The following is a 15833-nucleotide window of genomic DNA, read 5'->3' as shown; positions in this document are numbered from 1 at the left end:
GGATGAGCTGCCTCCTCCTTGCCCTTGAGGCTTGTCCAACCCGCAGGGCCACCGAACGTCTGGGTGGGTGGAGACCGTAGCAGATGGAGGTCCCTTCTCCCTTAGATCGACCGCTCTGTGCTTCTCCCACAGGTCGAGGATTACGGTGAAAACACGTACTACAGCACCTTCATTTCTCAGTTGAACAACATCAGGTATCCAGGTGAGGAAAGTCAACAGCGGCCGCGAGGGCACGAGGTGGGGACAGGGTGATGCCGGCAGAGAGGGTGGTGCGCGGGTCTTGCCAGGGGAGCGCCCCCTCCCTGGGCAAGGTCCCTCGTCCCAGCAATTCCCGCCGTTGGTTCAGGCCGTGAACACCTCCGAGAAGCCTCTGTTCATATGGTCTGCCTGTTGATTCCCGCCCTCGGAGGCTCTGGATGGCCAGGGTGCCACTCGCCAGGGATGTCTTCTCAGTGGCTCTCACCTCTGGCCCCGGCTGGTAGTGACGACCCTGGGCACTAGAGACAGGTCTTTCTTCGCTTCAGGCTGAGAGACACCTCAAGAGTGAAGTCCCTCCTTGTCAGGCCTGGACACACAGACACGCAGCACTGGTCTCCCTTTCCTCCGCCTCCAGAAGGCAGAATCCTTGTCCGAAGGGCCACCTACCCCTAAAACCTGTGACCCGAGCTGCGACCACGTCAGCTCTGGCGCCTTGGTTCTGTGCTTCTGACTTTGACCACGTCTCCCAGACTCCAGCTCCCTGACTTCAGTCCTGACCTCCTGACCCCCAACCCACGGGTCTCCCGTTTACCCTCCTGTCACCCCTTGTGCCTTCGATCCCTCTTTGCCCGGCTGAGATTCCACCACGGCCAGGATGCTGACAGGCCCCGCATCCTGGCCCCTCCGCCCCTCCACGGGCTCACCTGGCAAAGCTCCAGATAAGTCCCGCCTACTCAGAGCCTGTATGTAGCCAAGTGGCTGGATGCGGCTGGACAGACACACGGACATCCCACTGCTGCCGTTTTTATTTGTGGCTGCAAAGATGAACACGTACTAATGTGACAGTCAGACACTCACTTTCTTCTTCTTCTTCTTTTTTTTTAGTGTTTATTGTTTTTGAGAGAGAGGGGTGGGGAGGGGCAGAGAGAGAGGGAAAGAGAGAATCCCAAGCAGGTTCTGCACTGTCAGTGCAGAGCCCGATGTGGGGCTCGAGCTCACAAACCATGAGATCGTGACCTGAGCTGAAACCAAGAGTCGGATGCTTAACTGACTGAGCCACCCAGCCGCCGGTATGTTTAATTTTTAAAGTATTGTTCTCCGTAGCAGCTGCACCATGGTTCTGGAATTCTTGACTAACTTGAATATATTATGGTTATGAAACCAAATCTACATGCTAGAGCCCTTTAGAAGGTTGTATCTCGAAGTCTTTCCAATAAGACTAAAATTTAGAATTCTTTCGCTTATTCATGGCGTTGTGCACTGCTAGACTCTGAGGTCTTGGTTTAATGAGCCTATTTATGTATATATAAAAACTAACCTCTTTGCCATTAAAAAAATGCAAAATGGTGGGGCGCCTGGGTGGCTCAGTCGGTTGAGCGTCCGACTTCAGCTCAGGTCACGATCTCGCGGTCCGTGAGTTTGAGCCCTGCGTCAGGCTCTGGGCTGATGGCTCAGAGCCTGGAGCCTGCTTCCGATTCTGTGTCTCTCTCTCTCTCTCTGCCCCTCCCCCGTTCATGCTCTGTCTCTCTCTGTCTCAAAAATAAATAAATGTTAAAAAAAATATTAAAAAATATGCAAAATGGAAAGTGAAGACAACGTTAAGCTCAGGGCTCAGTGTCATTGACACGAACGGAAGAGGGATTCTCTAGATGCTGTGAGGGGTATGGATGCTGGGGAGTCTTCAGACACCCTGCTGAAGCCCCTCTCCCCACTGAAGCCACACCCCAACTGTGGCTGAGCTTGGTTCTCAGATTGTGTGGCAGGATGAGCTCAGCACCGGCGCCCAACATGGGGCTCAAACCCACAAACCATGAGATCATGACCTGAGCCGAAGTCAGACGCTCGGCCGACTGAGCCACCCGGGCGCCCCTCTATCCACCCATTTCTAAGCAAGCCCAAACCAAGAAATCTTGAGAATTCTTACTCAGAAACCCCTAGCAGTCGTGATTAATTTCTTTCCTTTATCATAAAGCGTGTCCTCTGCTCAGCAGTGGTGATGGCAGTTCACACTCATCGGGACTTGCCTACGCGCGAGTTCGATGGCCCCCTTGACCCTCACCGCAATCCGACTGAACATTCCCTTTTCACAGATGAGGGAGCAGCTTTTGATGAGTCAACACCCACTGGTGCCACTCATCCGGGAGGAGGCATCTGAGTGGGTCTCTCCCCAGAGTCTTTGCTCTTCCCTTCCAGGAAGCGAAACTGGGGGAATGTCTCCAACGATCAGTTTCTGTGTTCCGCTGAATCGGGGGATTCAGACACGGACAGGTCCGAGCCGGAGCCGTCGACCCCAGGGGCACCAGGGCCCCCTAACATTCTGTTGTCTTTTGTCCCCTCCATTAGGACAGAGCACAGTTCTGAGTGACCTTGACATTCGGGACATGCTCCCCAAGAACGTGCATCACTATTACAGCTACGAAGGGTCACTCACCACTCCTCCCTGTACTGAGAACGTCTACTGGTTTGTGCTGGCAAGTCCCATCATGTTCTCCAGGGCACAGGTAACACATGGCATCACCCCAGCAAAGTCTCCCCTTTTGACTGCCTGGCTGACGGGCGCGCTCCCCTAAATCTCACCTAACGCCAACACCTGGGCTCCTACGGTGCTCTCCACGCACAGGGCTACTGTCCTCACCTGTCCTGCCGTGGGTGATCTCACTAGGGCTGTGGCGGAGATGGACAAGTTGAGGGGCCAGAGAGACCAAGGAGCCCCGGTTGAGGTGGCAAAAGGACAGTGACCGGACCCCAGGCAGAGGAGAAGAGCCGCATGGAGAAGGCAAATATTTACTGAGCGTTGCTCCTGCTGGGTACTGTTCTAGGCCCTTGATAGACAAACCCCCGTTTCCACGGGCTAACGGTCCAACTTCATAAATGGCTTTGTGCAAGGACAGTTTCACCGTTAGCTCGTCTCCATGCTCACACACATGCAACCGTTTGGGGAGAAGAGCCGTATCCACCACCTTCTGTTCCCCAGCATAGCGTGGGTGCATCGTAAATATTTGTGGGGTTAATTAAAGCTTTGCAGAGGCAGAGCTGGCGCTTCCTTCTGGGGTGATGTCCCTCCTCGGGAACAGATATTTCTTTTTCTTAGACTTTTCATGTCCCCAATCCAGGAAAAGGCGGGATACCCTCTTCAAGGATACCCACCCACAAAAATCTGTTTACTGCTTTCCCTCCTTTCGACTGGTGACCAAATAGTCCTCAAAAACAATGAAAAGAGATTGTTGGAAGAATGGATGGATGGATGGATGGATGGAAGGATGAATGCTCTCCCTGCCACGTGGCAGGATTTGAGATCTTCTCACACCCACTTTATGAGGGTTATATAAATAAATCCAAGCTCTGGTTCCGTTGCTAATTATACTCCTTTAAACTACCCGGTAGCTCTTCCCCTCCATAACCCACTTCATGTGGCCTACAGGGTTGGAAGCTAGAGAATTCCATATTGGATCACCAGAACAACACCCTCCACAATATCTACCGCATGACCCAGCCCCTGAACAACCGAGTGGTGGAAACCAACTTCATGAATCTCCCCAACGAGCGTAAGATCAACTTTTGTTTATCGTCTGCAATTGTTTCAGTCCAGTTGCCTTCCTTCTCTGGGTGGACCCATCTTGTCTGGCAATAGTAGCAGACGGAGCGTCATCTAAAGGGCAGGAGGCTCCGATGGGCCAGTCTATGAAGGGCATGGCCAGACACAGTAGGAAAAGTAAGACGCTTAGCAACATCCAGACACTCCCATAAGAGCGTAGGCTCAAGGTAACCTTATTAAACACAACTCAAATTATTTCCCTCATACCTTTATCTTGGCCTGTCCCCAAGCCCATCCCCAACTCCCACACATTTCCCCAAGGTGGGGTTAACTCGGGCACGGATTGTTTACTACATTTTCTCGGGGATCACACCCCAGACACCAGGGTGCTGGAAGAAGGCATGATCAGTCCAGCCAACCTGGGACCCTCTAACCCACCGGGTCAGGCTTCTTGGCTCACCTCGTTACTGTGGTTGCAAGAATGTAAATATTCCGCAGTTTTCCCATCGCTATTTTGTCTGTTTCTCTGTAAAATGGTGCTGAACTATTCCCATTCCCTGAACTCATGGCCTTTGTAATCTATGTCTCCTAATGAATACTGAAACCTGTATATCCTCCTAATAGAACTGGTCTCCAATCAACATTGCCTACTCAGTATTACCCCAACTTTATTTTTAAGTTTATTTATTTATTTAGAAGAAGAGAGAGAGAGAGAGAGAGCATGAGCAGGGAAAGGGCAGAGAGGGGGAGAGAGAGAATCCCAAGCAGGCTCCACACCTTCAGTGCAGAGCCGGACTCAGGGCCCGAACCCACGAACCATGAGATCATGACCTGAGCCGAAATCCAGAGTCGGACGCTTAACTGACTGGGCCACCCAGGCGCCCCACTATTACCCCAACCTTATATGTATCTTTCGAAACTTGTAAATCTCCTTACATGCTCTCCCCTCCCACCAACAAAGGCCCCTTTTTGATTTTGTCTCCATCTTTCCTTCCTGGTTCATTGATTGTTTTCTTTTGCACTGGTTTGCCCCTCCAACAATAGTGACAGAGGAAGAACAACACCAGTTATAATGATATTTTCCCCCATATTATACTATGTATGATATTAACGGCACCAATTCCTTTTTCCAAAGGGTGGCATCCTGCTTAGTAGGTCCGAATACCAGCAGCCTAGCCAAGGGGGGCATAGACCCACTCATCTAACTCCTTGTTCTAATTTTGCCGTGTTCCCATTTCCCCTAATACAATGGTACGTGACTCTTGCAACAGGCACATGCAGATTGTATCGTTGCCCACATGCTACGTCTCACATGTTCTTTCCACGAGCGGGGAGTGTCCTTCCAATGTACCCTCAGGAGGGAGCTCAGACGTTTTACATCCTCGCCTCTCTGACCGAGATGGTCCACGTTGCCATTTGCCTATGTGTCCGCTGTGCCCACCCTTCTGAGACTGGCTATTTAGGATTATTACTTCAGCTCCCAGTAGATAGTAAGAAGTCTTCTTCCCCTGCCCCCGGCCAAAAGACTTGAACAACAGCCTCCCTTTGCTGTTCAGAGGAGAACCGCTGTCACGCCCAGCAGTGGTCTCCAGTCAGCCCGGTTGTGTCACCCACCTGACACCTCATAGTGGTAGCTGATCTCACCCCGATGGGTTAATATGATCAACCCATCAATGAATAATGGCCTGACAAAGAAGGTCAGTTACAAAAACAAGATAATGGCCAATAGAGATGTCTCGAAATTCATTTACTAGAAAACACCTCTGTCCCGTTAGGGTAAGGGCTCCTGGGCATCACATGAGAAACCAAGGTCCATGAGTTAGCATCCCCTTCGACATATCACCCCTCAGATCCTGGCAGCTCACAAGCGTAAACTCAGACACAGTGAAGATGCCAGAAGCCAATGGGGTGGGAACATGGAGGGCATTCTAAGGAACCAGACATCCTTCCCCAAGTGCACATGTGGGGAATGGCATCTGGCTGTCCCATGTGCCGTTTTCACGAGGACCGCCAAAGGTTTGGCCTCTTTTGTGTTAACTCTTCTTTTTATGGGACATCTTCTAGGTTCTGAGTTCCAGCTTTACCTAACCAAGCTTGACAATAAGCTCGAAGACTTGAAGAGTCTTCCTGAAAAGAAGAAAGCGAAGGAACACCACCAAGAGTAGGGAGCTCGAAGCGTGCGGCGTGCAGGACTAGGCGGACCTCCGCTGAGCCCACGACCCTGCCTGGCTCCGAGAAATTCCGCGTCCGGATCGCACCCTCCCCGAGGCACCTGTCGGGTTTCTGAGTCAGATGGGGGAAACCATCGTCCCCGAGCGGAGGCGAGGTGACGTGAGTCCGACGACACCGAGGGGAACTGACTGGAATAGAAATGCGAAGGGATCGGGGCGCTAACCACCTTCCCACCAAAGCCTGCAGGGTTGTCCGCGTAAATTACGAAGCAGCCCGAACTTCCGTGTGGGACTTGGGTGTAATAAAATAGCTTTGAGAATTTGTCATTTGAAAAGTTCTCTTTTCTATCCCTTTGTACCACGTCGAGTACCCCTCCCATGCAGGGACACGGGCGCAGGGACAGAGATCAAGGTAGGAGCGGTTCCAGAACCAGGATTAGGAAGAAGGAAAGAGAGTCTTACCTTGGGGACTGCTAGTGGGGAGGTCTGGAGCACTGACTGTGATGTGTGACCAAAAGAAAGAGCGGGCGGGGAGGGGGCGCCAGGGGGGCTCAGTCGGTTAAGCATCCGGCTCTTGACTTTAGCTCAGGTCACGATCTCACGATTCGTGAGATCGAGCCTTGCCTTGGGCTCTGCGATGACAGTGCGGAGCCTGCTTGGGATTCTCTCTGTCTCTGTCTCTCTCTCTCTCTGCCCCTCTCCTGATGGTGTTCTCTTCCTCTCTCAAAATCAGCAGCAGCAACAAAAGAGTGGGGGAAGAGAGGGGAGGGGAGGAGAGAACCCCTCCCCGCAGATGTGGTCCTTTCAGGTCCGGTGGTGGCCGGGTCTTGCCACACCAGACGCGGTTTCCAGTTCCAGTTACTATCGTGTGGGATAACCGCCTGTCCTGCAAGCCGTGGTTTGAGTGAACCCATGCGTGTTCTTCAGTGAGACCCCTTTCTCCCGGCTCGCTCTTCAACGCCCCCCCCACCCAGCCCCCCGCGTTCTTCTCCACTCCTTCCTCTGCCCTTGCACGCTGTCGTTCAGCACGGCCTCACCACTTCCTGACTTCCTTTACCGCTCATTTGCCGCCCTCAGTGAAGCCGCAATTCCCCCAGTTTACTGAAACAGAAGCCGAGATGCAGGACGGCCAGGGGACTCGCCCAAGAGCAACCAGATAGAAGACGGTAGAACCGGGATCTAAACCCAGGTCTCCTGCACCCAAGTTGCTTTAGCTACCGAAGGCTTCCTTTCCACTTCTACAAGCTTGTGAAGCACCTGCCATGTGCCAGGCGCGGGGCTGAGAGCTGGGACACAGACACGGGGCGGGAGGGGTGTTTCCACACCGGGAGCTCGAGTCCAGTGAGCAGGACATTTAGCTGACCGGTCACGCTCTCCTGGGACAACGGGTTACGACCTCCTCCCCAGAGGGGCTGGTACACACCGAGTTGAAGGGCCTCACCTGGAGCGCCCAGCGGGAGAGCTCACGCTAATGGGACAGTTCGGTGTGGACGGAGGAGCAGGCTCAAGGGGAGCTGCAGGGTAGCAGTGTCGCTGGGAGGTCGGGTGCGCCGGGGCCTCTGTGCCACTACAGCATTCTGGATTTTCTCCTGTGAGCGATGGGTCGCTGCGGCAGCCTGCCCAGCCAGGAAACGGCGCGACGGATGTGATCGGATTCGTCCTGTCCCCCAGAAATGAGGGTCTGCGATGAGCTGGAGACGAGACAGTGAGCCATACAGCCCAGGGGTTTAGCTTCCTGTGGGAAGAGAGGCTTACGTTTCCTGTAAATGGACACGTAAACAAACAGGATTACACCTGTCTGTCCTTGCTCGAAAACACGGGGGAAAGGAACCAAAAGTGAATGACAATGGTTACCGAAAAGGGGAGGCAGGAGAGGAGTGGGGGACAGGGCTGGAAGTTGGGCTTTTCTGAGTGCATCCTGTTCGGTAGTGTTGGCTTTGGAACCTTGGGTTTTACATTAATTAGAAAACAAAATTAAATGTTAAAGATGTGTTTAAATCCCTAAAACTTTGTTAAGACGTAAAAAGACAGTAACATGATTGAATAATTGCACATTGAGTTGGTGGCATACACAGAGAGGAATTTTTCCAAGTTATTTTTATTGTTTATTTTATTTTCAAGATTTTATTATTTAAAAAAAGGTTTAATGTTTGTTTTTGAGAGAGAGAGAGAGCACGAGCCGGGGAGGGGCAGAGAGAGAGGGAGACACAGAATCCGAAGCAGGCTCCAGGCTTTGAGCTGTCCGCACAGACCCCAACATGGGGCTCGAACTCACAAACCGTGAGATCAGGACGTGAGCCGAAGTCGGACGCACAACTGACTGAGCCACCCAGGTGTCCTATCAACTGACCTTTTTACAACTTTTCTGGCAACTGTAAATGTTATTGTTTAATTGTGTTCTTGCTTACTGTGAATTGATGATTCCAACTGTTCGCTGTTACAAACAACACAGAATAGGAACCTGGCTGAATTTAGTTTAAAAACTAACACAAACAGAAACACCCGAGAAAAAACTGAAAAGGCTTCAGATGATACTAATTTCAGGTTAAGGTTATTTCCCTCGGATTGTCGTTGTGAACACAACTAAATTGCTGGGGTTAATTTTGCTCTCCCTAAGTTTTCTCCTGGGAGCTGCAGAGGATCCAAGGGCACATTCTAACCCAGTGACAGAGAATCTGCTCCTCAAACACAACCACAAAGCCAGCTGCACGTTGTCAGAGAGAGAGAGAGAGAGAGAGAGAGACAGACGTGGGCGGCCGCCCCCTCCAGGGCAAGACCAGGCCTGCCTGGGAGCAGAAGCATGAAGTCCTGGAAATTCATGGGGCTCACGAGCCGTGGTAATAAAATATCCCTTAGGAACAGCCTGTTAGCTGTTCCACGGTGTTCTCAGTGGGTGTGTCTCTCACCAGAGCCGGAATTTTCCAAAAGGCCTTCTGTGTTGGTGCCATTTTGTGAAAATCTGAGAGCCAAGGTTTTGCTGAAGATGGGAGGGCTGAGTAGGCGGGTTGTGTTGGCAAAGGAGGTGCTGCCCCCTAGTGGCCCCTGTGGGGATGGCCCGGCCTGTGCCCCAGGGAACCTCGGAGATCTACCCTTCCCATTTCTCACATTGGTAAACTGAGGTACACAGGCCCCATAAAGGTCTTGTGGTAAGTTACAGGCGTATCGGCAACAAAGAGCACAGCGCATGTCCCGGAGCTGCTGTTCTTTCTCTCACAGGAAGGTGGGGATTGCATGGGCCGAGGTCCCTCCTGCCTCCACGGCCTGCTTTTTGAATCGCTTGCTTGCTTGCTTTTGAGAAAGAGAGAGAGACCAGGAGCAGGGGACAGGCAGGGAGAGGGAGAGAAGGAGAACCCAAGCAGACTCCGCACTGTCAACGTGGAGCTCGACGCGGGGCTCGAACCCACAAACCGCGAGATCGTGACCTGAGCCAGAGTCGGACGCTTAACCGACTGAGCCTCCCAGACGCCCCTTCAAGATTTTATTTTTAAGTCATCTCTGCACCCAACGTGTGGCTTGAATCCACAGCCCTGAGATCGTGGATCACACAATCTACCGGCTGAGCCAGCCCGGAGCCCCTGAGGCACATCTTTCTTAGAAGCCGACATAGACGGGCAGAGCCTTGGCCTGGGAAAGAAATAATACCGGATGGGACCCTTAGCCCTGTCAAGAACAGAAGTCCCCACGTTCATGGAGGGGGCTCTGAGGCAGTGTCCCGCTGCCCGCCCGCAAGAACGAGGGTGCTGTATGCTCAGTTCCCCCTGCGTCCTGCCCCCGTGGCATCCCCTCCCATAATACAGTCTCGGTGCCCATACGATGCACATCGAAGAACAAGGAACGGAGCCACGGGGACGTTAAGTGACCTGTTCCAGGTGCGTTGGATACGAAACAGCAAAGCAAGATCTAGAACCTACTCTACTATATTCCCTGCTCGAGCGGACTTCGGAGGGCTCCTGTCAGAAGTTCACCCGTCCCTCTCGGAGAGCAAAGCACTCAGACCCTTCCCTGCCCGCCAGTCTGTGCAGGTTCGGAACCTGAAAATCTTTCACTCTGAGGCTCCCGTCAGGATAACGGGAACGATGGGGAAGACGTTATTCATCGGTGGTTTTCCCTTCCCTCCAGGACATGGCTTAGGGACGGCCTCTGGGGACAGAGGGTGGCTGAGATGGCAGGATCTCTTAGACATAAAAACCACCACACCTGAACGGCAAAGTGGGCGTAATGTCTGCCCCGCCCTCCCGGAGGTGCCCAGCAGGTGTCTAGGACGGGACCAGCCAGAGCACACGGAAAGGTGTCTGCCCCCCACACATGGTGCATTTAATCTTCTCAACAGTCCTGCGAGGTAGATACAAATACCATGATCCCATTCCTCAGTTTGGAAGATGAGACAGGCAAGTAACTTAGCAGGATTCAAAGCTATGCTGTCTGGCCCCAGAGACCACGCTGGAATGTGCTGTCTTTGGAGGTGATGAACTGCCTGTCAATGAAGGCATTCAACCAGAGTCTTGACAATAGTAGGACGGATGAACAAGGAATTCCTACGAGGGACAGACCAAGAGATAAAGTCCCTTTCAGTGTTGAAATCCAAGATCTTGGGAACAGGCGGGCGAGGCTAAAGCAAACCTCTCCTGAGTGGGCTCGTGAAAACATCCCCCTGTGTTCACACGGGACTCGCCAGGCAATCAACTGACATGCAGGCTGGTTTTCTAGAGACTGGCCACCAAGTAGGCAGTGGGGGCCTGCCTGGGGGACCCTGGCCCCATAACTGGGGGACTGCTCTTCAGAGCCCAAACCTCGCTGGCCGTGCAGTCAGCCAGCCCCGAGGCCTCTCCTCCAGCCCTTCCAGATGCCCAAGAGCCGCGCTAGCCTCAGGGAAGCTCAGGGCAGCGATGAGACCGTCACCGAGGTCCCAAGATCTGCGACTGTGGAAGTTCAGGCGAGGCAGTGGCCGCCAAGCCTGGGCTTCTGGAACAGCCCAGTCACTCTCGGTGAAGTTCAGAACAGCACAGTCCAAATTGCAAAGAAGCCTGGATGACAATTACATAGTGCATAATTCAGCGTAATTACAATATGCTGAATGTTTTCTTCATTCAAGCACACAACATATGGCAGGTTGTTAATCAGGTACTTAGAGCAAGAGGTCTTATGGTCCTGCGTCAATAAAGAATTAATTTTGGGGCGCCTGGGTGGCTCCATCGATTGAGCGTCCAACTTTGGCTCAGGTCATGATCTCAGAGTTCATGAGTTGGAGCCCCATGTCGGGCTCTGTGCCGACAGCTCAGAGCCGGGAGCCTGCTTTGGATTCTGTGTCTCCGTCTCTCTCTGTCCCTTCCCTGCTCACCCTCTGTCTGTCTCTCTCAAAAATAAATACATATTTAAAAAGTTTTAAAAAAAGAATTAATTTTTAATCGGCAGTGTTTTCTTTTACGTATGCAAACTGAATAGCTAGGTTTTTTTTTTTTAAGTGTTAGCTTTCCTTAGAGGGCTTTCCACTCTTTCCTGCAAACGGCCAACCCTGGGACATCAAGTCCAAGTGTAATTGTGAACCTCAAACAGTAGGATCTGGCCAAAGGGGATTCCACGGTGCCTCCCCTAAGATCTTGGCTCACGGCCCTTCCTTCCTGGGAACCTTGACCTAGGCGTCCTTCCTCGTCTGCAGACTCACATCCGTGCGGCACCCGGGCTTTGGCATAGAGGTTGCTGTGTAAACCAAGCAAAGTACAAAGCCCCGTTCTTCATTCTCACACGAGACACGAGACCGGGGCCCGTGCCGTGACTCAGCCTGAACCCCAAACCTCAGAACAACAACGCTGGCGGGGCCGCCCAGGGAGAGGCTGCAGCTGTCACAACTTGGGGCCACGGTCACCTGGCCGTGAATCACACCCTGGCGACCGGCCCCTGTTGAGCACCTGCTAGAAGTCCTTCTGAGGCAGATGCTAAGTACCGCCAAGCACTTTGCTCTCAAAGGCTGGACGCGGCCATGGGGTGGACGACGGAGGCGATGCCCTTCCGAGCAACTGACACGGAGAGACATCCCGAGGTAATTCAGGGACTTGCTTTTAGGGCATGACATCTGTGCCCGGGGCAGGGGGGGACGAGACATCAGGCCTCTTGATTTCCAAGATCACACCAGCTCCCCACCACACGCACGCTCGCCAAGAGACGGTGTGGTTTAGGTGAGGGCAACACGTCTCCTCTTGACCAGCCGTATCTGTTGACCCGCAGGCCGGCCACCGGCGACCCCAACAAGCCGCCCAGGGGAAACGTGGACACCGTGCAAGGGCACAGAAGCAGCACGGCCTTCGTGTCCGTGAACGTCGTGTCAACTCGAAGTAGGTTTCGTTATAAAATGTCAAGACCTGGAAAACGTGGCTCCATCTGCAGCCAAGAGCACTGGGCAACTCAAGAGAGAGGATGAGGTAATGTTCTCAGCTGCCCCCGGTCACTTCTGCCGATACCCCCTGGGAGACAACGGATTCTCTGCCGAGAATAAAACCATCTTGGGGTGAGGTGAGGAACCAGACCCCGGGGAAAAGTTGCTAAAAAGTCACTGTTAAAAAATCCACTTTGCAGACACAGGGCGCCCGGGTGGCTCTGTCGGGTAAGCATCTGACTTCGGCTCAGGTCATGAGCCCACGGTTTGTGAGTTCGAGCCCAGCGTTGGGCTCTGCACCGACAGCACAAAGCCTGCCTGGGATTCTCTCTTCTCCCTCTCTCTCTGACCCTCCCTCTCTTGCTCTCTCTCTCTCTCTCTCTCTCTCGAAAGAAATAAATGAACTTTAAACAATCACTTTGCAAGAGATGGAGACAACGTCAGAATTATTGTTACTAACCGTGGGGCCTCAGGCGAGCGATACTGCCTCTAGAAGCCTTACTTTCCTCATTGGTCACAGAAATAATATCTAGAAGAGAATGTGTGAGCATACCATGTGATAGAGTGGTGGTGCATTGCACAACTGAGAAAGGCTGTTGTCAGTATATTAACATACCCTATGAGCAAATTGTGCAGTCAGTGCCTCCTATAAAGCGATTGTGAATAAAATATAACTACAAATGAACGACATTGTGAAAGCAGAGAACTCATATACCCAAATGAATGGTAACAGACATTAGGTCCTGTCTTTGCTCTTTCCAGGACTTTCTCCTTGCAATTGCCAACCCCCCCCCCCCCCCCACCGTCTGTCCTGCATCGCTGGTCCTTCCTTTTTTTTTTTTTTTTTTTTTACGGCATACTCCCTCTCAGTGTCTAAACATGACTCCTGCCCTATAAAAACCTAACACGATTCTGTCATCTCCCTTCACTAAGCTTCATATTTTGTCCCCTTGTGCCAAAAGCTCCTTCAAATAGCTCTCTGTCCTTGCTGTCTCTCCTCCGTCCCACCCATTTCTCCCTTGAACCCACTCCAGCCAAGCTTTTGTCTCCAGCTCTCACCTCTGCTGCTCTTGTCAAGGTCATTCGCGCCCTCCGAGAGGCCAAAGCCATGGTCGGTTCTCGGTCCCCATCTTGACTCATCGGCAGGGGTTGTCCCTTCCTCCTGACTCATATTTCTTCCTGGGCCTTGGGGACACTCTGCCCTCAGGTTCTGCCCCCCCATGACAAGGATCCCTTCTCCTTTCCCTTTGCTTTCCCTCACCTCCACCAAGCCCCAAGCCGGAGAAAACCACTGTCCAGCATTGTCCCCAGAAATGGGGAGTCTTAGAAACCAAGTCGGGCCTGATTGTCTGGATGTGTTATGTTTCTCCTGGGTTGTTTCTCTGTCTGCACTTCTGCTTGTACATCTGGACTAATTATCCATTTGGAGGAAAGAGTCAATTAAAATTTTTTTTCTCCTTTTTTTTTTAATGTTTTTAATTTTTTTAATTAAAAAAAATTTTTTTAACGTTTTTATTTATTTTTGAGACAGGGAGAGACAGAGCATGAACGAGGGAGGGTCAGAGAGAGGGAGACACAGAATCTGAAACAGGCTCCAGGCTCTGAGCCGTCAGCACAGAGCCCGACGCGGGGCTCGAACTCACAGACCTCGAGATCATGACCTGAGCCGAAGTCGGACGCTCAACCGGCTGAGCCACCCAAGCGCCCCTCAAAAAGAATTTTTTTAATATAGCCTATTTATTTCTTTTTTAAAAAATGTTTATTTTATTTGTTTTGAGAGAGAGAGAGAGGGAGAGAGAAAGAGCAAGCCAGGGAGGGGAAGAGAGAGAGGGAGAGAGAGAATCCCAAGCAGGCTCTGAGCTGACAGCAGGGACTCAATTTCACAAACCGTGAGATCATGACCTGAGCCAAAATCAAAAGTCGGACGCTTAACTGACTGAGCCACCCAGGTGCCTCCAGTCTATTTATAATTACCCTTAGTAGTAAATAAGCCATTAAACACTGAACAAAGGTGCTTATTTCATAATTACTCTATTAGCTAAAAAAAAAAAAAAAGGGGGATGATTACATAAATTGTGACAAATCACCTGATTGGAAGGCTGGGCTCCATTTGAAAGGAGAATTAAGAACACACTAGACTTTAAGTTAAAGGCTGTAACAAGAGATGAAGAAGGGCTTTATATAATAATTACAGGGTCTATCCATCAGGAAGAGCTAACAATTACAAATGTCTATGCACCGAATTTGAAAGCACCCAGATATATAAAACAATTAATCACAAACATAAGCAATCTTATTGATAATAATGTGGTAATTGCAAGGGGACTTTACTCCGCTTACAGCAATGGACAGATCATCTAGACAGAGAATCAGTAAAGAAACAATGGCCCTGAACAATGCATTGGACCAGATGGACTTGACATATATTTAGAACTCTATATCCCAAAGCAGCAGGATATACTTTCTTCTCGAGTGCACACGGAACATTCTCCAAGATAGATCACCTACCGGGCCACAAAACAGCCCTCAATAAATATAAAAGAATTGAGATCATACCATGCACACTTTCAGATCACAATACTATGAAACTTGAAATCAGCCACAGGAAAAAGTCTGGAAAACCTCCAACAGCATGGAAGTGAAAGAACATCCCACTAAAGAATGAATGGGTCAACCAGGCAATTAGAGAAGAAATTTAAAAACGCATGGAAACAAATGGAAATGAAAACACAACAACCCAAACCCTTTGGGATGCAGCGAAGGCAGTCCTAAGAGGAAAATGCATTGCAATCCAGGCCTATCTCAAGAAACAAGAAAAATCCCAAATATAAAGGAGAATTATGAAACGTACATAGAAGGGGGCGCCTGGGTGGCTCAGTCGGTAGAGTGTCCGACTTCGGCTCAGGTCACGATCTCGCGGTTCACGGGTTCGAGCCCCGCGCCAGGCTCTGCGATGACAGCTCGGAGCCTGGAGCCTGCTTCGGGTTCTGTGTCTCCCTCTCTGGCCCGTCCCCGCTTGCATTCTGTCTCTCTCTCTCAAAAATAAACATTAAAAAAATTTTTTAAAGATAAATAAGCATTGTTTAAAAGAAAAGAAAATTCCAGAGGGACGTGGAAACATGTTGTATACGGTGTGTGTGTGTGAAGCGACCCAAGCAGAAGGCACCGGCGTGCACAGGTGAACCAGTGCTGAGGACGCACCACAGGGACAAGACCCTAACGGTCTGCTCGCGACAGCTCAGGTGGCTGTGAACGGTCTGTAAGGGGCTGTGTTTGCTCTGCGGTGCCCCGCGTCCCTTCCAAGGCCCGGAGTCGGTATCTGTCGGGAGAGGCACGTGTCTGTGACCCCTGCTGGCTGGGCTGCGGCCCGGGACACTCCGTACCGAGTCATGGAGAGCCCGGGTAGCCTGGGCCAGGCTTATTCGGCAGTGAGGGGATGGCTTTCCCTGTTCCGGCTCCCATCGTGCTCCCCTGTTCTGCTTAAAGCGGATGCCCCCACCTGTCTGTATTTTAGACCCCCCGGGGGAGAAGGCGGTCTTTCCACGGCAGAAAGGGGGTG

General features: G+C 51.5%; 1 protein-coding gene across 1 annotated transcript in view; it reads left to right on the top strand.

Moving 5' to 3' along the window:
• The window catches only part of CA6 (carbonic anhydrase 6), a 31802-nt gene extending 25904 nt beyond the window's left edge, over positions 1-5898 (top strand). Inside the window, exons 6-9 of the mRNA XM_047872836.1 lie at positions 133-202; positions 2542-2699; positions 3620-3743; positions 5798-5898. Of these exons, the coding sequence (XP_047728792.1) occupies positions 133-202; positions 2542-2699; positions 3620-3743; positions 5798-5898 (453 nt within the window). The remainder of the gene's footprint in view (positions 1-132; positions 203-2541; positions 2700-3619; positions 3744-5797) is intronic.
• Positions 5899-15833: the final 9935 nt, after the last annotated feature.

Source organism: Prionailurus viverrinus, chromosome C1 (assembly GCF_022837055.1).
Source record: "Prionailurus viverrinus isolate Anna chromosome C1, UM_Priviv_1.0, whole genome shotgun sequence".
NCBI classification, from domain to species: domain Eukaryota; kingdom Metazoa; phylum Chordata; class Mammalia; order Carnivora; family Felidae; genus Prionailurus; species Prionailurus viverrinus.
The sequence above is the reverse complement of the archived record's forward strand: the minus strand, read 5'-3'. Positions and strand labels throughout refer to the sequence as shown.